General features: G+C 41.1%; 1 protein-coding gene across 1 annotated transcript in view; it reads left to right on the forward strand.

The window, feature by feature from the left end:
- The window catches only part of cacna1c (calcium channel, voltage-dependent, L type, alpha 1C subunit), an 890104-nt gene that overhangs the window by 751588 nt on the left and 111767 nt on the right, over positions 1 to 26749 (forward strand). The window contains exons 32-34 of the mRNA XM_043708872.1: positions 10932 to 10992; positions 14280 to 14376; positions 21213 to 21304. Coding sequence (XP_043564807.1) covers positions 10932 to 10992; positions 14280 to 14376; positions 21213 to 21304 — 250 coding nt within the window. The remainder of the gene's footprint in view (positions 1 to 10931; positions 10993 to 14279; positions 14377 to 21212; positions 21305 to 26749) is intronic.

Genomic DNA, 26749 nt, shown 5'->3' on the forward strand with positions numbered 1-26749 from the left:
GCTGCCAGACCTTTTTGTCAAGAACTTCATAAATCAAGGTTTAAAAAAAAATCAAATTCTGCAGAACGTCAAAGATTTAATGGGCCATCATTGTTGGTTTGTTTGTTACCAGCAGAAGCAGATCTTTGATGGACTGACCATTAGTCTACTACTCTTTGCATATCTTCAATACATAGATGACACATTTGCTATATTTAATTAAGCAGCTCCCTCAAAGAATTTCTTTACGCAACACCAACCTGTGCTTAAATTGACCATTTAAATGGAGCAATCAAACACGCATCTTTTCCTTGATGTATTAGTTAAGAAATCTGCTCATGGATTCTCTACTACTATCTCCTGAAAACTTACATTCAACACCTGGATTGGAATTCCTGCAATCCCAAGTTGGCTACAAAATCAGTCCTGTTGGCAACCTCAAGAATAGAGCATTTCCAAACAATCCTGCATGATAAAGGCTACCGTGGTCAAAACATCACTTGGTATACATCACAAAAGGGCCTCTGGTCACCACCTTTGGCCCTGAATGGTGCCCAGTTTACCTCCGATTACAAAAGTAGAAATTGCTGGAAAAACTCAGCAGGTCTGGCAGCATCTGTGGAGAGAAATCAGAATTAACGCTTCAGGTTGAGTCACCCTTCCTCAAAACAGCTGTAAGGGGAAGATGCCTTACAAATTTGACAGGTGAAGCTGACTGTCTTATGCTGCAACTCTGCAGTTTCCCCGTCAATGAACTTCTTCACTCAAGGAATGTTACTGATAAGCCAAAAAGACATTTTGCCTACCACACAAACGAGAAATTTGATATATTCTAATGCCAGAAATGTAGGCGATATGTCCAAATGACTAACAGACAATATCAAACAACATACCCTGATGACCATTCATAACAGGCAGCATGACAACAATTCTTAGTCAGCCATGCTTACAAACCTTAGAATACTATGTCCAAATTTACTTATGATTTTGAACAACATTTATTAACTAATGTGAATCATGCTAAGATTTACAATGGAAATCAATTTAAGATTATCAGGCTCACAGTGTTATGCATTTGCAAGTGTTAGAAGCTACATTTATGAACAAGCACCCAATTTTTTTGTAGGCAGAAGTACCTTGTGTATTATTGCAGTATTTTCATTTGGAACTAAAGGAGTCAAAGAGTCTCTGGTGCATTCCCATTACAGCACCTTGACCAATCAGAATTTGCCTGCTGACTTGAGAACTACGATTGACAGTTAACTGTTCCTGTTGCACCTCCATGCCAAAGATGGCACTACACTCTTCTGATGCCATATAAATTGAGTCCCTTTTGCTCAAGTCTGTTTCCTGCTTTCTAGTCCTGATAAGTGCAAGACAAAAAGTTTTGACTTCATTTAAAACAATTATTTATGTTCCTCAGGCTCTCCAGGCAAGAAAACATAATGAAGGCTCTCACTTTCTCTCAGTGTGAGCGTATTAAGCCAAGAAATTTCCTGACTTGCATTATCTGTTTCTTGGATAAAAATAAGTCACTTGAGTGTTAATGGTTTCTATTACAATGTTCCTTTAAGTCAAATTGTTGTGTTGATATTTTCATTGTTCAGTTTTGAAATTGAATTTAAGGATGTTTTAATTCATGGATATTTTATGAACACAAAGATATTTTCCTGAAAAGTTTGGCTGAAATTGATTTTAAGAAAAGTTAGGATAGATTTTTCTGCCTTCGTCCAGAGTTTTTAGAAAGGCAGGCAGAGGACCCCAGTGAGATGGGAGACAAAAATTCAAGATTCCAATGGTATATTACAATTGTGGTATGAGGGGCTGTTCAGGCATGTTGGCTTTTCTGATTCCAGCCTGCATTCAGTAACATGCCCTAAATATATCTTAATGTCCCAGCTTGCTGGGATTATGTTTCAAACTTTAGGGGGGATAGACTTCTTCCTCCAAGCTTCAGTGAGTACACACCTCTTCAATAACCTAATTCCTTCATAACCAAGGTCTTTGTTTGCACAAGCACTTTCAGCCTAAAGATTCCTGTCTGGGTCAGCTAGCTCATGGTAGGTCCCAGTCATTTGCAGTCTTCCCTGTTGTCATCATCCTCCACCTAACATCCAGCTTCATGACTGGAGGGAGCCAAGGCATCCTGACATATGCAGAGCACCATGGAGTGTCCTGAATCTGTGGAAGTCTGCAACGTACCCTCAGCAGCAACTGTAAAAAGGAAGGGCTCCCGACTAAGGAATCTAAGGAGTCTGAGAGCTGCAACCTGTGTAGGGTAGCAGACCAACTGCTTCAGGAGAGGGAGCCACATATGTTGAGATGGCAGGAAGTGGCAACGCAAGCCGTGGGCTCCCAAAAGACAGTAGGTTCCACCCTCCAGCAAAAGTACTGAAAAGGGGGTCACCCAGAATGAGGGAAAGGCCAGCAAGGACACCAGTACAAGGGACAACAACCAACTCAACCCCCAATTGATAAACTGGAGTCAGTGAGGACAAGACAATAATGGAATTGAGTGGTCATAGATGAAGAGTAACTGGACCGCTCCTGGCCAACAGCAAAAAGGAAAGAGGCAGCTGCATGAAGAACATACCAGCAGCTCCTCTGGCAATGAAGATATGCAGTGGCATGACCACAGACAAAGAAAGGGACAAAGCATCGTAGGGGAGGAAAGGTTTACCCCCAGTCCAGAAATGTCAGATAGCCCAAGGGGCCCTGTAAAACCCAGCTTTCAGTCATCGGGAACCATGAAGTACACACTGCACCATAGCTCTGGACAACTGGGAGCAGCAATAATCTGAACAAGGAGCAGCACAATAGCAGTTCTGTCAGAATAGGAACAAGATGTTCCTGGCTTCATCCATTACCTGACAACACCTGACAATGTCCCAGGGAGAAACAGGACACCTGCCTCAACCGTACAATGTTGCAACAGTTCACCCACACCACGGGAATGCACGAGCTCACTCAGTGACAAGACAATGGGAGAACTGATATTGGAGATTTGATAATCTTACAAATCTTAAAAAGCGATTTTGAAAATTGTCAGTATTAAAGTACATAACATAAAGCCAAAGATGTAATGGCATACTTCGCCAGCATCAAGGTGGACTTCTTGTTTCTGCAGGTGTGCAGGAAACCACACCCCAGCAGCTATAGGAAATGGTCGAGCTTGTGGGCCACAGGCCTTTGATTTGGTTTGGGGGGGTAATGATTGCCGCTCATCCTGAGTGTTCTGCTGCATGGAGACAATTCACCATCTCCAAGGTTAAGGACACGATGGTTGCCTGCCTCCTTGTAGAGATGTACAGAAATGCTCCCCTAGACTAATTAACTTGACACTCTGGTGGTGAAGAGTGAGCAGATGGCCGTTCTTTAGCAGCTCCCAGTGCTGCTGTCAACCCCCAGGCCATCATTCTGGCTGGACAGTACAACTGCATCTTTGACACCACGTCCAGATTCCTGGTGGAAACAGTTAAAAATGCCAATCTGTATGTCATCTTCAGCTCCCTGTAGACAGAGCACGACATAGAAGCACCTGGTCATGACCAGACAGATGTATCCACTCAAGGATAGATTTCCTGATCGTGTCCCAAGTGTTTTAAGTCAGATCTACCAATGTCAAGGCAGTGTTCTTCCCTGACCACTGCCTGCTGCTGGCTAACTGTCACCTATAGAATAACTAGCAGGCTGCAAGGCAATGTGGAAGCTGAACATGATACAGTTGACCCTAGAACACATAAGCTCAAAAGGGATTACACACTTCAGAGAACCGTGAAACCCATCTTTGAGTTTTCAGTGGACTGGTGGGAAACAGTCAAGGGGAACATCAAGAGGTTTGTCGTTCTCAAAGGTGTTCAGAAGATGAGAGAGACAAGGAAAGCTATCTAAATTCCAGAGAAGCATGCAGAACTATTCCTGCTGCAGGTGATGAGGTTTGATGTTACAGAGGATCTCCAGGAGGTGAAGAGCCAGGAAGCCTCACTCTTTGCATCAGAGGGCTACAAGATAATCTTGCAGTCCAGGATCCGCTCCATGGAGTAGAATGAGACATGCCCACATTTCTTCTTCCAGAAGGTGCACAGGGAGAGCTCTATGATCAACAGCCTCAGGGAAGAAGATGCCCAGCAAATTCATCTCAGTCTGATATCCTGAGGATCAGCATATCCTTTCATCCCAGACTATATGACATGCAGCCCACAGAGAGCATGGCCTCCCAGTCATTCTAGTCCTCTATCACACAGCTCTTTGCTAACAGCATGTGGGAGAGGCTGGACCAGTGGTTATCTCTGGGTGAGCTAATGAAGGCCTTCGAGTCCTTTGAGAAGAATAAAATGCCTTGATGTGACGGTTTACTGGCTAAGTTGTATTCAGCTCTGTGGGAACTGATTGGCCAGGATCTGCTGAAGGTCTATGACAGTATGCTTCTGGCAGGTAGCATATATGAATCCACAAGAAAAAGTATCACCACCCTCATTTATAAGCGGAAAGGGGAGAGGGAAAAAATTAGAAATTGGCAACCACTTTCACCGTTGAACATGGATTATAAAATCCTGTCCAAGTTCTTCATCAACCAGGATAGGTCTGCTCTGGGATCAGTGATTCACCCCACCTAAAGCTGTGCTGCACCGAGCAGAAAGATCTTTAAGAGCCTTGTGCTCCTCAGGGACATGATCACCTATGCGCAACACAGGGTTGGACGGGGCAGGGCTGGACACTTGCCTCATCAGCCTGGAGAAAGAGACTGCCTTTGACAGGATATCGCACACCTACATGAGGGATGTGCACTCCAAAATGGTCTTTGGGAGGGAATCCACAATTGGATCCTGCAGTCATACTGTCTCAATCAATGGGTGGGAATCAAAAAGCATACCGATCAGACCTGGAGTTGGATAGGGTTGCCCCCTCCCCTGCCTTGTTTGTGTGTTGTACAGAGCCTTTTGCCAACTCCATCAGGAAGGATGTGAACCTGAACAGGGTGACTATTCCAGGCAAAGGAGGCCTGCAGGTCAAAGCCTCCCTATACGTGGATGGTGTTACCATTTTCTACTTGGATCCACTCTCAGCACACGGACTCATGAGGATCTGTGACCAGTTCGAACTGCCTCAGGAGCCAAGATAAATTGAGACAAGAGTGAGGCTGTGTTCTTTGGGAACTGAGCCAACCAATACAGGTTACCTGAACATGCTGGATTTATGGTTCGGAGGGGCCAGGTCATGCATTAAAACATAGGATGAGTGTACTGCCAAAGTGAGGCAGAAACTGGACAGATGGGAACATTGATGCCTCTCTACTGTGGTTAAAAATCTCGTCATCAGATGTTTGATACTTACTGTCAGTGTTGTTATATGTAGTGCAAGTCTGGGCTATTCCCCGAGCCTGTGCCAGTGCAGCCACCTGAGCTATCTTCCACTTCACCTGGAAATCAAAGATGGATGATTTCCACAGGGACACCATGTTGTAAGCTCTAGATAAGGGCAATGGTAGTTGGGGAAGAGAGTGAGGTACCCAACGCCACTCCTGTTCTGATGGTTACTTTTGTGTGTGGCTGCATCAAGCTGCTGATAGACACTTGTTATGCAAACACCAAGTATCACTACAATCCTGTCTCCGATTTTTGGAAGGATGGGCCTGGCCTCATTGCTGTGAATGTTCCATGTTATTGAACTTTTCCGTAACACCTATCCCTCATGGAAAAAGTTGTGAAAGAAAAGAGCAAAACACCTTTGACCACAAGTCCATCAGGCAGTGGTCAGTACGTCGCATCCTGGAAACCCTGCAGGTAAAGGAGAGGGTTGGTCCTGTGGGGTGGTTCTCTGAGCAGACTGTCAACATCATTTGGCAGAATGCCTTATTGCTGGAACTCTCCAACAAACACCAAGACATCGCTTGCCGAGTGGTAAGGAGGCAATTACCTGTGAGATCCTTCATGTAAGCCCACACTCTCTCTGCCACTGCACATCAACCTTGAAGCAGCTGAAGGGGGAAGAGACTGTCACACATCTCCTTCTAAAATGTACCTTTACAAAGCAAGTATGGAGAAAAATGCAGATTTTTGTTGAGGTTTGTCCCAAGCAGCTCTGTGATGCAGGACTCTGATTTCTTAAGGTTGATCCCCGAGACACATACCAAGACAAGTATCAACTCCACCTGGAAGACCATCAACTCAGGGAAGGTTCTTGGTGTTACAGTGCAAGATGTTGACCTCAACCAAGTGTTGTAGATTGGCACATTCCAAGGTCCAGGACCACGTGCTGAGGGATGCCTTAAAGCTTGGGGCAACTGCTGCCAAGGCACAGTGGGAAAGGGTGTAGTCTAAAATCTTTCTGCCAAAGTATAACAAGGGTCTGTTCAGTAGATAGACCCTCTTGGTGCCTCAAAATAAACATAAATAGTCTTCTACATAAGTTGAAAATTCCTTTGTTTTTTGCAACTGTAGAGGAGCTCTAGAAAATGTCAAAATTCCTAAAGTTTGTTTGATTATGATTTAGAATTTTGTATGTATTTACAGATGACATTTAAGAATAAAGTATATTTTTGAAATGCCATAAAAAGCTGTGAAGCCTGTCTGGTTTAACAAACCTTACAATAAGTATCAATCATATGCATGGTTGCTTGTATTAAGTGTTTACAGAATTAGGGATGAGGCCTACCCAAGTGAGGTAGTGATACTGGTTGACATGAGCAAACCTGACCAGGAAAGGTAGGTGGACTGAAATCAAAACTGAGGAAATTCAGATAAAAGTCAGTTAGGTAGAAAGGGATGGGAAGGAGGATAACTTAAAGAATAGTGTTGGAAGCACTTCAAGGGAGGAACTTAGAGGAGGAACTTGGAAGGCAGGGTGAGAGTCACAACGTATGGCAGGGGGGATAAGAAAGGGTGAGAGTTGCATATTTAGAATGAGGAATACAATAGAACAGTTAGCTGTGTAAGATTGTGAAAAAGAGCAGTTACATTGTACAAAGGGCTTATAAGGCTGAGGCTGGGCATGAGGATCTGGAAGGATATGGGAACAGAGGAAGAGCAGAAATATATGGTTTACTGGGTATCTCCTGCACATCCAGATGCAACCTGATTGGTCTGACCTAATGGCCCCGAAAGAAGGGAGGTTGCATCCCTGGAATCTCCTGAGGTAACAGCCCATGGGTGCCTGTCACTGCTTTTACTTGTTGATGTATAATGCACCTCTCTGAAACCGTGAGGGAATGGAGCTAGAGGGAGGTCAATATCCTTCTTGCCCATCCAGTGAGTAAATGCAGATATGGTTCAAGTAATGGTGTGAAGTTCTCCACTCATTTCTGGCAGATACTGAAAGTTCTGCTGGTCCCGGCTCTCCGTGACAGCCACCAAATGTTTTAGGGAGACAACTAGGTGCTCAGATGCTAGAGCTACAACATCAGATTGAATTTGGGCAGACTGCTCAACCTATCACTCCAATATGTACAGGATCTCTGGCACCTCTGCCAGACATTCTCCTGCTTTTCTACTGTTATGTTGGTGTTTCCTTTGGAACCAGGAATTATATACCAGGTTGACAAATTGTAAGTCTGAACAGGAACACTTTATGGATGACGCTCTCACCTTCACAGCTGGTTTTAGACTGAACCTAAGGTCAATCCAGGTCACTTGACCAGCTCTCTTAAAGGAACAGCACCTCCAACTGTATACATAACACCTCCATCTTTCCATCAGCTCATTAATGTGAGTCCAGAGGGTCATCATCTGGAGCTGGCATGGCAAGGGCCTGTTCTCCAACAATCCTCCATGTTTCAGAGACCTCGGCCATTTCTTCCTCTATATTTGTGGGCCCATATCAGTGTTGTGCTCACCAGAATGTAACCATGAGTAGGTGAGGGCTGCTGATGCTGGAGATCAGAGTCAAAAAGTGTGGTGCTGGAAAAGCATAGCTGTTTGGGCAGCATTGGAGGAGCAGGAGAGTCGACGTTTCGAGCATAAGCTCTTCTTCATGTGGTACGTGTATGGAATGAGCTGCCACAGGAAGTGGTGGAGGCTGGTACAATTGCAACATTTAAGAGGCGTATATGGGTATATGAATAGGAAGGGTTTGGAGGGATATGGGCCAGGTGCTGGCAGGTGGGACAAGATTGGGTTGGGATGTCTGGTCGGCATGGACGGGTTGGACCAAAGGGTCTGTTTCCATGCTGTACATCTTTATGACTCTAAGTAGCACTACATTGGTATCTGCAATGAAGTAACAGATATTCTTTGTACAAGTCATCTGTAGTGACCAACCTCCTATGTGATAGACCTCTCCAGTGGCAACATTACAACACTAACTCATAAAAGCATGAAGCATTGAGTGGACAGTTGTACATAACCTTGTGGAGGTTAGCAGATCATTCATTCTGTGGAGACACTGGAGCCACCTGTGGGCACATAGCTCTACAGCTATCTATGTCTAAGTGTCTTTGTCATTCAGGACGGCATCATGTTGCCACCCCGAGAGAAAAGAACAACTTCCTTTCTCTCCTGGACAGCCTTCAGGAGAACATCTATGGAGACGTCATAAAAGTCTTAGTGCCACTTTTTATCTGGCCTCTGATTTCTCTTGGGTTGAGTTGGGATGACAAGCTGAGATTGAATGATGCTCCTGGCTTGCAGAGAGTGAAGTACTGTTTGGGTGCATCCAGACATTGGAACCTAAAAGGTCCTGACAGGGAGCAGAACTTCCTACCTTCCTGCCTAGAATTTGACAATACACAATGAGCTTCAACAACACAACAGTGTAAAAAAATCCAAACCCCCTCCAAGCAGCAGTACCTCCCATCCAATTTTAAGCCCAACTCCATATTAGCATAAAAAGAAATTCCACCCTTTAATATTGTTTGATGTTAAAATGTACCAGTTAAAATTGCAGGACTTGCATTTCATCAAGCCTCATATCTCTTGACTTAAGCTGCTTCCAGATATTTGCAAATATTTATCTGAATGAAACATTTGATCTTCCACATTTGTATCATTTTATGAGGGAGAAAGACTTCTATTCTGTAGTTTTGCATGAGGCTGGTGAAAGAAATGCCTTGCCTGATGCAGCAAAACATAAGAACTTAAAAAACAGGAACAAGAGGAAGCAAGCAGCCCCTCAAGCCTGCTGTCCCATTCAATATGATTGTGGCTGAACTCCCAACTCATGTGCTCTAGCTATCCTGTCGTACCGTGCCAAATCCATTGATTCCCTTAGTGTCCAAAAAAGGTTAATAATCTCAGCCTTGAAAATACTCATCAACTGATTTTCTACAGCTCCCTGAGGTAGAGAATTGCAAAGATTCACAAACTTCACAACAGTTTTAAATTTCTAATCCCTTATGTTGATACTACATTCACTAGTTCCAGCCTCTCCAGCCTGGGGAAACAGTCTTTCAGCATTTATCCTGTTAAGTCTCTAAGAATTTGAAATTTTCAATTACATTATGTCTTCCTCTTCTAAATTCTAGAGAATATAGACTTACTCTAATAAACTGCTCAGAAGGAAATTTCTCCCCTCCCAGGAATTAATCTGGTGACTGTCAAGGTAATTATACATTTTCTTAGACAAAGCAACCAAAAATATACAGGTATTGCAGGTGTCAGGTCACCAAAGTTTTATTTCATGCAGAAAAGAATCCTTACTCTTTCCCCCCAACTCCCTTGCAAAAAACCTAACATGCTAATTGCATTTTAATTGCTTTTTTGTAGCTGCATGGTAACTTACTGTAATTTGCGAACAAGGATAGATCTCCCCCACCCCTAAATCCACCTCCCAACGCCACCTGAATACTAGCATTTAATATTTATTTACATTAAAAAACCACCTTGCCATTTTTCCTACAAAAGTGGATAATTATATATTTCCCCACATTAAATGCCATTTGCCACCTTCTTCAAATGTATTTAATTGGTCTTTATCTCTTTTCAGCCTCTTTACATCATCCCTCACAACTTATTTTCCCACTTTGTTTTGCACAGTCAGAAAACTTTAATAATTAAAAGTGGCCCCTTTCTCTAAATCAGTTGTATAAATTAATAGCTGACACCTGTGCACCGATCCTTGTGGATTTCCAGATTACACTCTGTAATCCCCAAAATGACCTGTTTACTCTTATTCCCTGATTTCTGCCTGTTAATGAATCCTCAATCCATACTATTTATATTATTTGAAATGTCATTAGTTCTTGTCACATGGAACAATTTCTTGAGAGCTACTTATCCAATCCATCAGAAAATCCAAACTTACTAGATTCATTCTTTCTACTTTATCAATGTTACTAATTATGCTCTCAAAAAAAACCCACTAGTTTTCTCAAATATGATTTCTCCATCATAAATTCATTTGAATTTATGAACCAGATAGTGATTTTCTGTTATAATCTTATTATTAATAACAGATTCTACAATTTTCCGTACTTTGACGTCAGGTTAATGGGACTGGAGTTCTGCTTTTTCTCTCTTCTTCCTTTCTTGAACAAATGGGTCCAATCCACAAAGATTGTTCTGGACTACAGAGGAATTTGGGAAATTAAAGCCAATTCAGCCACTTCTCTTACAAATTTGTAATGTAGGATGCCAAGTTCTGGCTTTTAGTTACATTAATTAAATTTAATATTAATTAAGTTTCTCACTCTCATTAGACTCTTAATTTCCCATAATTTCCAGAAAGATTTTTGAGGCTTCTCCCGTTTCTTATTTCCCATTAGAATTCTTCTGTTTCTGTCTCTAAGGATCCCACATGTTTCTACATGTAAATTTCTTACAATCTGATTTTATATTTCATGCTAGTTTAGTCTCATCTTCAACTTTCTCATCCTTTAAGAATGTCTTGATCATTCTTCAATGTTTTTTTTTTAAATCTTCCCAATCCATAGCTTTACCATTCTTTTTAGGTGATGTTGTAAGCTGTTTCCTTTAATCTAATAACTTCTCAAATTAGCCTTGTTTGCATGACTTTTCCAGTTGCACTCCACAGTTTCAAGGAGGTGATGAAAGAATTAGGTGAAATAATGGGTGCTGACAGGTGGGACTAGATTGGGTTGGGATATCTGGTTGGCATGGATGGGTTGGACCAAAGGGTCTGTTTCCATGCTGTACATCTCTATGACTCTAAGTTGAGACTACTGAGCAGTGATGACTACATTTATCACCTTATTAAATTCATCATCTTAAAAGTTACATTGGCACTCAGTTCTGCATTCTAACAGGTCATTTTAGGAATCATTTCTTAATCAGCAGGCGAAGGTTTCTCAAAAAGGATCATAAGCCCCTGTACCATTGAGCTGGCTGATGTATTAAATTTATTGCTTATCAGGGTCAGTTAGACTGAAAAGGCAATCAGTTGTACATCCATGACTGCATTTTCACAAGTACAGTGTGTAATGATTGTAAATAGTTCATGTAGGAGTTTTTCAGGAAGCTGCCAAGAATACATATACAATCCCAATCACCTCAGCTCATCCAATCACCTTTGTGGCTGATCCTGTGAGACAAGACATATTCTCTGAACTCTTTCTGAACACTCAACACTGCTCCAACACACAGATAGGGGACAAAAATAATTCCTACCAAATGACTGCAAAGGAAAAGACAGGTCGGGAGTTGAAGATTATCAGACCAATAGGCTGAATGGCCTTCTTCAGTTCCTATACCTTACAGTTTTACTGTCTTATACAAGGGCAACCATCAAGAAAACCATAGATATGTTGATGATAAGGTTTATGAAATATGTAATATGTACCCTTAATTGTGTCCCACATGATTACTGTCTGCTGTGCATTGACACTCCAGAGAAGAATAATGTTGAGCCAAGGAAACACCTCAGTGGAAGACTAGAGTCAACAGCTGCCATCCAGTACAAGTGCTCCTGGATTGGTGTGGGGTGCAGACCACAGGACATAGACATACATGACAGGGAGTTTCATAACTCTTTGATCAGCAGATGTTTGACTTAAGGGCAAGTGGAAGAGGATGCTGAGCCAAGAATCTCTTTCCCAGAGGTGTGATTCTTAACCTGTCATCAGCGATCCTTATCACCCATTGTTAGGTTCTTTTTCTTGAAAAGAACCGAATACCATGTGACTGAAATGTGCATTGTCCATCAGATAAACGGGTACTGTCAAGTGTCTTGCCTTTTTACAGGCCATATCCTCATCAGTTTTAACATCTAAATCCTGACAACTGTTGCTTCAAAATAAAGATGTAATTAATTATAAATTTAATTTCAACAACTTTTTATATTAAATATTACGTAAGTATGCACGTTACATAATAACACCGTCCAATGAACCCCAAGTACTAATCTATGGTTTTCGGCATATGCTTATCATAGTTTCTACTGGATGGTCCACCTGAGCTTTGCATTGATGTGGAGGCAGGTTGAAGAATCCCAAATCTTCTGGGTTTCTAAATCTTACTGGGATTTGGCATATTTGGAGCCACCTGCATCTCTGCCAGGGCCATCTCAGTCATCAGAACATAATCTCGCATTCCTGTCACTATCGGACGAACTGAGGAGGTATCTTCAGCTGTAAATCCTTGAAATGAGCCCACATTGCCTTAAAGCTGGTTTTCCACAACCATTTAAGGCTTCACATTCACTCATGTAGTCACCTGAAGTGGTTGTGGCTTTGGCAATGGAAAGATGCATGGCAGGCCCATCTCAGCCATTCATCAATTTATTGATTTCATAGATGAGGCTAGGGTCTGAATGCCCGTAACCCCTGAATCCAGTTAGTTCTATTTTCCATATATGTCTTCATGAGGATGTCAGTCTCTGATTCAAGGTCATTATACATTTACATGTCCGAAAAAAATTAACCACTCATGTCACAGATGGAATCCTCTATCATTTGTACACAGGGCTTCACTCTCTGGAAACCTGATCAGATGTTCACAGATTTGATATATTAGCCAGTCCCTCTCCTGCTTTGTTAATGACATCCTAGGTCCACCATCTGCATGGAATTGAGCAGCTGTAGAAACATTTTTAATTAATCTTTTCAGAGACATTGTGACATACCACTTGAGCAAGTGGGATTGAACCAAGGACTCTGGGTTCAAAGGTAAGGACAGTAACACTGCATCACAAGCACCTTGGGATTGGTTATAGCTGTTACTGTTTTCATTATCTCCTCCTATGTATCTGTGATGTATACTCACCAGATTATGCCACACCGTTTACACATGCAACAGCTCACCAGTGTTAATGTGTCTGCACAGCAATGGGTGGACATAGTCTTCAGATGCCAATGCATCCTTTGAGATTTCCAATGTCTCTAGTGCCTGAAATGTTTCTCAACTTTTAAGATCCCCTCTACCTGATGGATACAGACCAAGTTCACCAGAAAGTGATTGGGTTGATCCATTCAAGTAATAGTAAATTATATAGGTCTGCTGATTCTTTATTACTAACAAACAATTTCTCTGAAAATTAACTTTGAAAGTCTCAATCCTTTTGATTTGAGTGAGTTTTGAGAAGATTGAGGAGGTTGAGGAGATTGAGAAGATGGACAACACATCCATCCTAGGACAAGCCAAATAGAGACACGCACGAGAATTCGTAGAAGCATGGCATTCCAACTGGAACTCTATCAACAAACACATTGATTTGGACCCGATTTACCACCCCTGAGAAAAAGAACAGGAAATGACATCACCAACCCAAAGAAACCCAAACATATAAATAGAAAGTAGGAATCATCAGCAGTGCTTTGTCCAAAGGCTCACTGAAGATGTTACCTAGTATGGTGACGAAATGTCTGAAAATGAACCTTCCAGTTCAGCGAGCAAACTTACATCCAGAACCCTGTTTTGATTTGAATTGATGTTGGAAACTTAGAAAAAATGTATTTTTCTTTACTTTTATTTATCTCTCTCCATTCCAATTCCTTTTTGCTTTATTTAGCTTTCAGCTCCTAATTTAGGATTAAAGTAAACATTCTTAATTCATATTCCTTGCTACTGACTGTACACTTCTTAGTAACAATGTTTCTGTCATTGATAAAGAAGATGCATAATTGCTTGTTTTGATTTCCTAAATCAATAGCACAATTATTCATACCACCTTTGTGAGCCAAACCTCTTTTGATCCTGCACTAAATGCTCATCTAATCCCCGTATCTCCAATTTGAAGTTTAAAACCTACAAAAAATAGACAGGAACCCACCTGTTACTTCATTATCGATGCTACCAGAGAACAGCAACTTTATTTCACAATAAAGCAAAACATTCTTATCTCGATATTCATTATTGTTCAACAGATATTACTGTTTGCAATAGTCAAGGCATTAAAGCCAGTGGTCAATAAAGTCAGTTAATGGTATTTTCACTTTCATTGCAGGCACTGCCATACGTTGCTCTTCTAATTGTTATGTTGTTCTTCATCTATGCTGTGATTGGAATGCAAGTAAGTGACCTTGTACTAAGTATACATCATCACATTTGTTCAGCACCAATTCATATATAGTGTGATAAGAAAACAACAAATATACTATAATGTACCGATTGGTCACTGCCTTTATTATGGTTAATTTTTGACATATGTGAAACTGATTATTATTTAGTTTTGTCCAATATAGATTTATACAATACAATATGTAGATGAATAATATGGAATTAATAAATAGCTGCTATCCTGAGGAAGCTCATACAACACTGGCTACTAGGTGCAAGAAGCTATATCGTGCTCCGTTACGACAAATAGTATCCTCCTACAACAAGCATTATTCAATTGCATATGTGACCATACATCAGTCAGAACAAATTATGTTTATACTCTGCCTGGAACTTGAAAACTATCAATAGATCTTGGACTTGTTATTACTGACAGAACCAGTAAATCTATTCCCACCTCTCATTACTAATCATAATAGATCCATTGGTAACCATGGAGTTCTCTCCATTTAATTTCTAAAACCTAATCAAAAGAAGATACATCAATCCATTCATTCACAATATTCCTACTGTAAACACAGTCATGCAGGAAAACCTGCCTGTTTCTTCCCATGAGCACCAGATATTCAAATGCACAATATCCTCAAAAATGTGACAACAGTATTTTTGAGAATTCAATCAAAATATGTAATAATTTGCTCAACAATAATAATTTAACATAATAAATAGCCTCAAAATACTTATCAGAAGCATTATCAGACATGATCTGACATTGAACCATAGAAGGAAACTTTAGGAAAGGAAAACCAAATGCTTAGTCAAAACGGTGGGTTTTAAGGAGCATTCTAAAGGAAGTGAGAGAGATGGAGAAATTTAGGAAAGGATTTCCAAAACTTAGGCCAAGACAGCTAAAGGCACAGTTACCATAATGAACCAATAAATATTAGGGACCATAAGAGGCTGAAATGGAGAACACTAGAGTTCTCACAGATCTGAAGAAGGTAGCAGAGACTCAGAGAGGTGAGACCATGGAGGGAGTTGAACAGAGTTCTAAAAATTTTAATTTGATGAATACTAATCCAGAAGTCAGTAGAGGTCAGTGGACATGGGTTGTGGTGTGTGAATGAAACTTCAGTGCAACTAAGGATATGAACAACAGAATTTGAATGAATTCAGGTTTATGGCAAGTATAAAGGTAAGAGGCTGCCATAACAGAATTAGAATGGCTATGTTTGAAGATAATAAAATCATGGGTATGGATCTAACCAGCACATAGATTGAGGCAAAAACCAGAGCTATTGCTATCAGAAGCTCATCTTTGTCGGATAGGAAGCCAAACTTGCAAGTACTCTGGTTCACCACTGACGCTAGCCATTTGATGATTAGAAACAAATACTATGAGATGGAGTTTGTGACAGGAGCCAAAGATGATAGCATCTGGTTTCTGAATATATAATTTCAGGAAATCAGCCTAGCAGGGTGACAAATAGAATCATAGAAAAGCTACAACACAGAAAGGGTTATTTCATGCCTCATGGTGCACCAACAGAATAAACAGGTTGTTTTTTTTTCTCTCTCTTTTCAGATTTCAGAATTGCACGTTATACTCCAACTGTGGCCTAACCAAACTTTTCTACAGTTCCAGCATAAACTCCCTGCTCTTAAAGGTTATGCCTCAGCTAATAAAGTGTAAAACATGCCTTAATCATTTTATCCATCCGGCCTGATACTTAAGGATCAGTGTTCATGCACACCGAGGTCCCTTTGCTTTCAGTGCTTATCAAGATCCTATTATTCATCGTGTTTTCACTTGCATCGTTTGTCCTGCCCAAGTGCATCACCTTACATTTATCTAGATTGACTTTCAGTTGCCACTGATCAGCCCATCTATACCTTCTTGTAATGTAAGGCTATCGTCCACATAGCTTACTACCCCACGAATTTTCGGATGAGAATTACAGTATTCCATTGTTTTATTTGCCATCCCCAAAGACATAACCCCTCACATCCTTGGATTAGATTATTTTTGCCACTTCTTCACCCATTGAACCAAAGCATTGATATTATCCTGAAGCAACAACTATTCTCTTCATTACCAACTACCTGTCTAATTTTTGTGTAATCTGCAAACTTCCCAATTATGCCTCCTACATTTAAGTTTAAACCACTAAAATATATCACAAACACTAAGGAACTCAACATTAAGCCATGTGGAACACCATGGAAACATCCATTCACCATTATCCTTCATTTCCTGTCACTAAGCCAATTTTGGGCCCAACTTGGCACATTCCCTGTGGATTTTAAGGTTTTCTGTTCAGTCTGCCACATGGGACCTTGTCAAATGACTTACTAAAATCCATGTACAGTACAACCTTGATTATCCAAATGAGATAGGTGGAGAGTATTTTATTTGGATAATTGATCGTTCAGATTACCGATCTGTTCGTAAACAAGCGGTAATTTGACTGCCGGTTATCGAACATGCCTCGGTTATCTGGCAATGCATGCCATAATGCCGTTTAACTGATAACTGAATGCTGAGTTGCCTAAAGCCATTTTTACCAAACCTTGAGATCTTGTTCAGATAATTGATGTTTGGATAATCGAGGTTATACTGTAGATAACATCAACAGCATGTCCTCATCAATCCCCCATGTCACTTCCTCAAATAAATTAATTTAGCAAGATACAACCCTTGCTTAACAAAACCAGAATATCATATGTTTCATAAACTCACCTCTTGTTCTTCTGAACTTCAATGGACAGTAGTTCAACCTGTCTAACCTTTCTTCATAAGACAATGGCTTCAGTTAAGGAATCAACCAACCTTCTCTGCACTGCTTCTAATGCAATTAAGTAAATGAGGAGATCAAAATATCATTTAAATAAGGACATTACCTCAGTTAGATGGATGGCTGGTTTACATTGAGGAGTTGCAGATGCTTTCAGTTCCCATATTGGCTAAAGTTAGCATAATGGTCCTACTTTTTGAACCTATCTCCTCACCTGAGGTATGGTGACACTAATGATAGACGACCCTATGTCTGGTAGACTGTGGTGACTTTACCTTTATCATTTAAATAATATCCTACTTTTTATTCATTCAACCAAAGTAGGCAAGTTCACATTTTCCCAAGTTATGCTCCATTATAATTTTTTTTAACTTTTGTTACTTTTTTGCCTTAATCAATCAATATCACTTTGCGGGCTCTTTATGCCCTTTTTACAACTTAATCTAAATATTTATAGTACTGATTTAGGATCCTTGTGCAATGTTTCACAATTCCTGATGCCAAATGAGACTCATTACAGTTGCCCTCTTATATTTTCATGATGGGTCTACACACATTATGAGGCATCATGATAGAGTATAAACTTGATCTCTTTAGTCTGTCATACAATTGTTTTACATTCAAATAAGCAAACGATTATCTTAATAAACTGAGAATTTTGAGAAGGTAAATTACATAATCCTGGGCTGCCATAGTATTCACATTGAGGTTTCAAAAAGAACAGCAGAATACTGCAGATGCTGGGAATCTCAAGTAAATGCCAAAAGTGCTAGAAACATTCAGAAAGTCAGGTAACATTTGTAGAGATAAATTGGATTATTGGAGCAAACAAAGGGTCACGAACCTGGAATGTTGGGAAAAAATTTCTGCTCTCTATGGTGGTGAGCTTTGAGGTGGGTAGGGCATGTAAATAGGTGTGATATTTGTGTACCTGAATCTTTGTCATCTTCCCAACTCTGCCAGAATTAGATTCTGGATGGGAATTCCATGTCAGCCTCCCTGCCTCACTGAGGTGCTTAAGTAGTCACTTAATAACTTTTTAAAGACCTAATTTGTAGGCACTTTCACTTCCTTTTTGAATTTCTTAAAAACCTTCACCTCTGTTTTGGTTGCACTTCAGTCCTACGCTCCTGATCTTTGGGCACTTGGTGCGGAGGAGGGAGGGTAGGTCAGAGGACCTCCTCGTGGGCCTGCTCCTGGACCTCGCAAACTGGCCATAACAAGGTCCAGGCAGCCGGCTGTGGAGGGGGGTCGCAATGGCAGATTGCCTGCCCCTCTTCTGCGGTTGTGTCAGAGCCCAGGTGTCCCTGGAGAAGGAGCACGCAGTAGCCACCAACGCCCTCGAGATTTTCAGGGAAAGATGGGCACCACAGGGAGTGGAGTGTATTATTTCCCCCTCCAACTCTATTTTGATTTAATCCCTGCCCTCCCCTTCACTGTTTGATCACGCAGCATTGCCCTCTGAGACGGACACTGCTTGTCACTGATCACTTGGGTGTTTCCTTTCTTCCTGGTGGTGGGAATTGAATAAAGATTTGCACACCTGTTGTCTTTCACTGTGTCTCACACCTGTGCACACACATCATGGGTGCTGGGAAAAATATAAGCACTACCGCTATTAGGTGGTTGTATGGGGGTAAAGAAAAAGAAAGGGAAAAAAATTTAAATACCTAATCCCACCACCAATGATTTTAACCCAGTTGCGGGTTGTTGGGATGTGGTATTCATAGGAGCTAAAACCATATGGGGATGGGAATGTCCCTCATCTGTGTTGGATTATTGGAGCAAACAAAGGATCATCAACCTGAAATGTTGGGAAAAAGTTTTCTGCTCTCTATGGTGGTGAGCTTTGAGGCGGGTAGGGCATGTAAATAGTTGTGTACCTGAATCTCTGTCATCATCCCAACTCTGAAGATACTCAGCACTTGATCATGTGACTGGACATCAGGTATGGGGACCCTACTGAGAGCCACCCCTTCCCTTGCTGCTGATTCCACTTCACCATCTCCCTGTTACCCCCATCTCCCCAAAATGCCATGCTGTGACCTGGTCCATTCAGCCTTCCTTGGACTCCAATGTCTGCCTTTGAGCAGCAACCACGCCTCCCAGTAGTGGTGTTGAGCACAATTGCCAGCCTCTTAATGGTAGGCAGGTCTCAGTATGTGAAACCTAGAGAGGGGAAATTGCCAAAGCTCTTCCCTTATTTTTGGGGTATTCCGAAAAAGGTTGTGAAGCTAGTTCCAGCAATTAAAAGGCCGTCAATTTAACATTTGTGATGGAAACATTGCTGGAAACAATTATTCAGGATAGAATTAAGAGTCTCATGTAACCATATAGACTTATTCAAAAGAACCAGCATGGATTTATTAAGAGAAAATTGTGTTTAACTGACATGGTGAGGCAACAGAGAGGATTAATAAGAGGAAGACTGTTAACGTGGTGTACATTTATTTCAAAAAGATGTTCAATGCAGTGCCATACAACAGACTTGTGAGGAACTTCAAGTCTTGAAATAAAACAGAAATTGGCAAAGTGGATACAAAATGGCTGAGGAATATGAAACAGAGTACTGTATTGGTTAATGGATTTTTTTGGGGGGCTGGAGTAAAGTTTATAGTGGAGAGCTCTGGGGTTGAAATTGGGACTCTTGCTTTTCCTGATTCCTATGTGTAAATGAGCTAGCTGTTAATGTGCAGGAGAAAAATCAAAAGTTTGCAGAAGCTTAGGAAAATTGTAAACTATGAGGGAGACAATGTTGAACTTCAAAAGGACATTGACACCTTGGAGATGTGAACAGATAGGTGGCACATGAAGTTCAATTCTGAGAAATGTAAGGTGATAGACTTTGGTGCATAGAGCATGGAGAAACAGTAAAAATTATATGGTACTATCTTACAGAATGTGCAGGAGCAGAGACCTTGGTGTGGATATGGATATGTCACGAAAAATGGCAGGATGGGTAGAGAGACCTGTTAATAAGGCATACAATATTCTTGGCTTCATAAACAGGGTCAGAATATAAGAGCAGAGATGTTATGACACTTACATAAGACACTGGTTAAACTTCAAATGGAGTATTGTGTACAGTTCTGGACACCACACTATAGAAAGAATGTAAATGCAATGGAGAGAGTGGCTCCAGTGATGAGACAATTCAGATGTGAACAAAGATTGGAGAAATTATGAACCAGAGGGCACAGTTTTACAGTATTTTGCAAGATAAGCAAATGTGAGGTGAGAAAAACTTGTTCGGAGAGCAAGAAGTTAGGGTATAGAATGCAATATTCAATGAGGCGTTCAAAAGAGCATTAAATAATTATTTAAATACAAGGAAATGCAACACATTATCCAGAAAGCCAATGCAGTCATGATGGGCCAAATGGCCACCTCCTGACCCATAATATTTCTGTGAACCCTCTATCCCGGTGTCTTGGTTCTAGGGGAAGGTCTTGCCACTACTTGATTAACTTGTGGTTTGGCTAATCAGGTAGCAAAAACAGGGACCCTCATTTCCCCTGAATACATCAAGTTTTGAAAATCCTTTGCAAGTCATATGGAAGATAATCATACACAGATGAAGTTCAGGAACAATATGAATGCTGGAGCAATCAATAGTCCTGGTAGTATCCTACCTATCTTTGTGTCATCAGCAATTTTAGAATGCATACATTCCAGCCATTGATGTAGATTGTATTTTGTAAATAGCCTCTCCAATAGTCTTCTATTGAGCTTGCAGCTTCTATATGGAATGGTGTCAATTCCACTGCTGAGAAAATGCCAATAGATAGATACTTTAAACCACTTATAAACAGGCCCATAATTATTTAAATTTACTGCCCACCTCTGTGATTCTAGTAGCCGTATTGTTTTTCACCTTGCTTGCCTTGGGAAAGGGAAATATTCCCTTCAATTCTTTTAGCATCTCACATACATGCCCACCATCACAGGGATGAGAAAATTCAACACCATGTTTCTAGAGGATGATATAGAGGGACAAGATAATATAGCATAAGTAAAGTAGATCAATATAATTTTGATTGTTTCATTGTTGTAGGTGTTTGGTAAGATTGCCATGATTGATGGGACTCAAATCAACAGGAACAACAATTTTCAAACCTTCCCACAGGCTGTTCTGTTGCTCTTCAGGTTTGTAATGAACTTATATTTCTAAAATTGAGACTCAACATTCTATGTCTAATAACACACAAGTGTGTGTGTTAATATGATTGTTTCTTTAATTTCAGGTTTTGTGGAGCATTCCTCCTATAGATATAAGTTGAAACCCTGGAGCCTAGTTTTATCGGATTATTCACTCATTTAGAGGCCCTCTTGACATTTGCAATGTGCAAGTACACTACAAGTTAAACCAATAACATATGGTGAAAAAAATGGACTTGATATTACCACTGCAGAGCCAGGAACGTGGAAAATGCCATCTGTTAACAATTATGTTATTACACCTCCATTCTAACAGATTTTTCTTTTTTTCCTATCTTGGAGTTCTTTCCCCTTTGCATGGTGTTAATGGAATGTGGACATTGCTAGCTGTATTAGTATTTATTACCCATGCTTAATTGCCCTGAAGTTGTTAATGAGCTACCATATTGAGCTACATGGGATCTACATGGTTCTATTAGGAAGGGAGTTCCAGATTTTTGGCCCAGTATCAGTGAAAGAACAGCAATATACTTCCAAATCAGGATGATGTGTGGCTTGGAGAGTACCTTGCAGGTGGTGGTGGTTGCATGGATCTTCTGCCCTTGTTCTTCTCAATGGTAAAGGTCATGGATTTGAAAGTGCTGCTTAAGGAGTGTTGGTGAGTTGGTTTGGTGCTTTTTATAGATGGCACACTCAACTGCTACTGTACATCAGTGGTGTACATAGTTAGTTTAAATGTGTTAGTTGGAGTGCCAGTCAGCAGGTTGCTTTGCCCTATATAGGTCAAGTTTCTTTAAGGCTGTTGAAGCTGCATTCTTCCAGGAAAGTGAAAAATACTCCATCACACTCTTGACTTGCACCTTATGGATGGTGGATACACTTTGGGAGTCAAGAGTTTCTGAACTGCACTTGTAGCCATGATGTTTATATTGTTTGTCCAGTTTCATTTTTAATTAATGTTGATGGCGGTGGGTTCTGTAACGGTAATGCAATTGCATGTCAAGAAGTGATGGTTAACTTTTGCTTGTTGGATATGGTCAAGCCATTTCAATACAGAACTGGCTCAACGGTAGAAGACAGGGGGTGGTGGTGGAGGGTTGTTTTTCAGACTGGAGGCCTGTGACCAGTGGAGTGCACAAGGATCAGTGCTGAGTCCTCTACTTTTTATCATTTATATAAATTATTTGGATGTGAGCATAAGAGGTACAGTTAGTAAGCTCGCAGATGATACCAAAGTTGGAGGTGTAGTGGACAGTGAAGAAGGTTACCTCAGATTACAACAATATCTTGATCAGATGGGCCCATGCGCTGAGAAGTGGCAGATGGAGTTTAGTTTAGGTAAATGATAGGTGCTGCATTTTGGGAAAGCAAATCTTAGCAGGACTTATGCACTTAATGGTAAGGTCCTAGGGAGTGTTGCTAAACAAAGAGACCTTGGAGTGCAGGTTCATAGCTCCTTGAAAGTAGAATCACAGGTAGATAGGACAGTGAAGAAAGCATTTGGTATGCTTTCCTTTATTGGTCAGAGTATTGAGTAAAGGAATTGGGAGGTCATGTTGCAGCTGTACAGGACAATAGTTAGGCCATTTTTGGAATATTGCATGCAATTCTGGTCTTCTTCCTATCGGAAAGATGTTGTGAAACTTGAAAGAGTTCAGAAAAGATTTACAAGGATGTTGCCAGGGTTGGAGGATTTGAGCAATTGGGAGAGGTTGAATAGGCTGGGCTGTTTTCTTTGGAGCGTAGGAAGCTGAGGGGTGACCTTATAGAGGTTTACAAAATTATGAGGGGCATGGATAAGATAAGTAGACAAAGTCATTTTCTTGGGGTGGGGGAGAAGAGAACTAGAGGGCATAGGTTTAAGGTGAGAGGGGAAAACTATAAAAGAGACCAAAGGGGTAACCTTTTCATGCAGAGGTGCTACGTGTATGGAATGAGCTGCCAGAGGAGGTGGTGGAGGCTGGTACAATTGCAACATTTAAGAGGCATTTGGATGGGTATGTGAATAGGAAGCGTTTGGAGGGATATGGGCCGGGTGCTGGCAGGTCAGACTAGATTGGGTTGGGACATCTGGTTAGCATGGATGGGTCGGTGAGGAAAGATTTCAATCTGAGACTGGTACAGTTGAGAACAAAGGCGAGTCAAACAGTCAGGACAAAGCAGAGAACAAGGTGGGACTGATAAATTAAACTGCATTTATTTCAGTGCAAGACACCTAACAGGGAAGGTGGATGAACTCAGGGCATGGTTAAGAACATGGGACCGGGATATCATAGCAATTACAGAAACGTGGCTCAGGGGTGGACAGGACTGGCAGCTTGATGTCTCAGGATACAAATGCTACAGGAAGGCTAGTAAGGGGGCCAAGAGAGAAGGGGAGTGGTGTTTTTGGTAAGGGATCACATTATGGCTGCACTTGGGAGGATATTCCTGGGAATACATCCAGGGAAATTATTTGAGTGGAACTGAGAAATAACCTTATTGGGATTGTATTATAGCCTCCCCCCCCCCCCCCCCAGTCAACGGGAAATTGAGAAACAAATTTGTAAGGAGATCTCAGTTATCTGCAAGAATAATATGGTGGTAATGATAAGGGATTTTAACTTTCCAAACATAGACGGGGTCTATCACAGTGTTAAGTGTTTAGATGGAGAGGAATTTGTTAAGTGTGTAAAAGAAAATGTTCTGATTCAGTATATGGATGTTCCTACTGGAGAAGGTGCAAAACCTGACCTACTGTTGTGAAATAAGGCAGGGCAAGTGAATCCTTCGAGGTGTCAGGAGGGGAGCACTTTGGGCCATTGACTGTAATTCTATTAGTTTTTTTAAAAATTATGGAAAAGGATGGACTGGATTCAAAAGTTGAGGTTCTAAATTTGGGGAAGGCCAATTTTAATGGTATTAGGCAAGAACTTTCATAAGTTGATTGGGTGCGGATGTTCGCAGATAAAGGGATGGCTGGAACACGGGAAGCCTTCAAAAATGAGATAACAAGAGTCCAGAGACTGTGTGTTCCTGTTAGGGTGAAAGGCAAGATTGGTAGGTGCAGGGAATGCTGAATGACTAGAGAAATTGAGGTTTTGGACAAGAAAAAGAAGGAAGTATATGTCAGATATAGACAGCAGGGATCAAGTGAATCCATAGAAGGCCATAAAGGCTTGGAGCATACTTAAAAGGGAAATTAGGAGGGCAAAAAGGAAACATGAGATAGTTTTGGCAAATAGGGTTAAGGGGAACCCAGAAGGATTTTATAAATACATTAAGGACAAAAGAATAACTAGGGAGAGAATAGGAACCCTCAAAGATTGGCAAGGCCACCTATGTATGGAACTGCAGAAGATGGGGGAAATACTAAACGAGTATTTTGCTTCAGTGTTTACTGTGGAGAAAGACATGGAAGATACAGAATGTGGGGAAATAGATGGTGACATCTTGAAAAATATCCATATTACAGAGGAGGAAGTGCTGGATGTCTTAAAATGCATAACATGGATAAATCTCCGGTATCTAATCAGGCATACCCTAGAACTCTGTTGGAAGCTGGGGAAGTGATTGCTGAACCTCTTGCTGAGATATTTGGATCACCGATGGTCACAGGTGAGGTGCCGGAAGACTGGAGGTTGGCTAACGTGGTGCCACTATTTAAGAAATGTAGGAAGGAAAAGCCCGGGAATTGTAGACCAGTGAGCCTGACATTGGTGGTAAGCAAGTTGTTGGAGGCAATCCTGAGGGACAGGATTCACATGAATTTGGATGGATAAGAACTGATTAGGGATAGTCAACATGGCTTTGTGCTTGGGAAATCATGTCTCACTAACTTGATTGAATTTTTTGAAGAAGTAACAAAGAGAATTGATGAGGACAGAGCAGTGGACGTGATCTATTTGGACTTCAGCAAGGCATTCGACAACATTCCTCACAGTAGATCAAGGTTAGATCACATGGAATACAGGAAGAACTAGATACAGAACTGGCTTGAAAGTAGAAGACAGAGGGTGGTGGTTGAGGGTTGTTTCTCGTCATTTATGTAAATGATTTCGATGTGAATATTGAAGGCAAAGTGAGTAAGTTTGCAGAGGACACCGAAATTGGTGGCGTAGTGGACAGCGAAGAGGTTTACTTCAGAGTGCAACACGATCTTGATCAGATGGGCACGGGGTTGAAGAGTGGTTGATGGTGTTTAATTTCGATAAATGTGAGGTGCTGCATTTAGGAAAGGCAAATCAGGGCAGGATTTATACACTTAAAGGTAAGGTGCTGGGGAGTGTTGCTGAACAACGAGATGCTGTCCTTTATTGGTTAGAGCTTAAGTATAGGAGTTGGGAGGTCATTTTGCGGCTGTACAGGACATTGGTTGGGCCACTTTTGGGATATTGTGTGCAATTCTGGTCTCCCTGCTATAGGAAGGATGTTGTGAAACTTGAAAGGGTTCAGGAATGATTTACAATGATGTTGCGAGGGTTGGTAGGTTTGAGCTATAGGGAGAGGCTGAATAGGCTGGGGCTGTTTTCCCTTGAGCGTCAAATGCTGAGGGGTGATTTTATAGAGGTTTATAAAATCATAAAGGGCATGGACAGGGTAAATAGACAAGTTTGGGGTTGGGGAAATCCAGAACTAGAGGGCATAGGTTTAGGGTGAGAGGGGCAAGACTTAAAAGGGACCGAAGGGGCAACCTTTTCACACAAAGGTTGGTGCATGTATGGAATGAGCTGCCAAAGGAAGTGATGGAGCTGGTACAATTACAACATTTAAAAGGCAACTGGACAGGTACATGAATAAGAAGGGGTTAGAAGGATATGGGCCAAGTGCTTACAAATGGGACTGGATTAATTTAGGATATCTAGTTGGCATGGATGCATTGAACCGAAGGATCTGTTTCCATGCTGTACATCTCCATGATGTTATGACTTTAATTATGATTTATTTCAAATGAGAACGTCCTAGCTACAGATAAACAATCTTGAACCTTCACCTATAGCTCTACTTGTTAAAAGTCTAGCCCCTTATAAATTCCCCCTAAATATGCATACATTTGGCTTTTCCCAGTTACTTTGACAACATTGATGCTGCTAAACAACACATTTGCTGTTATGGATTTTCTCTTCTGAACTGCTCATAATCCCTCAACATTACTTCTGTAGAAACACTACCTAAGCTATTGGTAACTACATCAACCATGACATCTGGATCCTTCCCCTCAAACTCCAAGTCCTGCTCAAGCACAGATAAGATGTTGTGCTTCTTGGCAGTGTTGTGAAACACAGCCGTTGGGCACTCTTGTTTTTGCTGCAGAGACCAACATCGATTTCTTGACCTATGCTATCTCTTATTAGTGGTACATTTCTCTTTTCTCCCCCCACTTGAATGGTGCTGTGGACCAAGGAGCTGTAGTCAGTTCATTCAAGACCACTGGCTGAGGTTCCTCAATAGTTA

Source organism: Chiloscyllium plagiosum, chromosome 19 (assembly GCF_004010195.1).
Source record: "Chiloscyllium plagiosum isolate BGI_BamShark_2017 chromosome 19, ASM401019v2, whole genome shotgun sequence".
Classification (NCBI taxonomy): Eukaryota; Metazoa; Chordata; class Chondrichthyes; order Orectolobiformes; family Hemiscylliidae; genus Chiloscyllium; species Chiloscyllium plagiosum.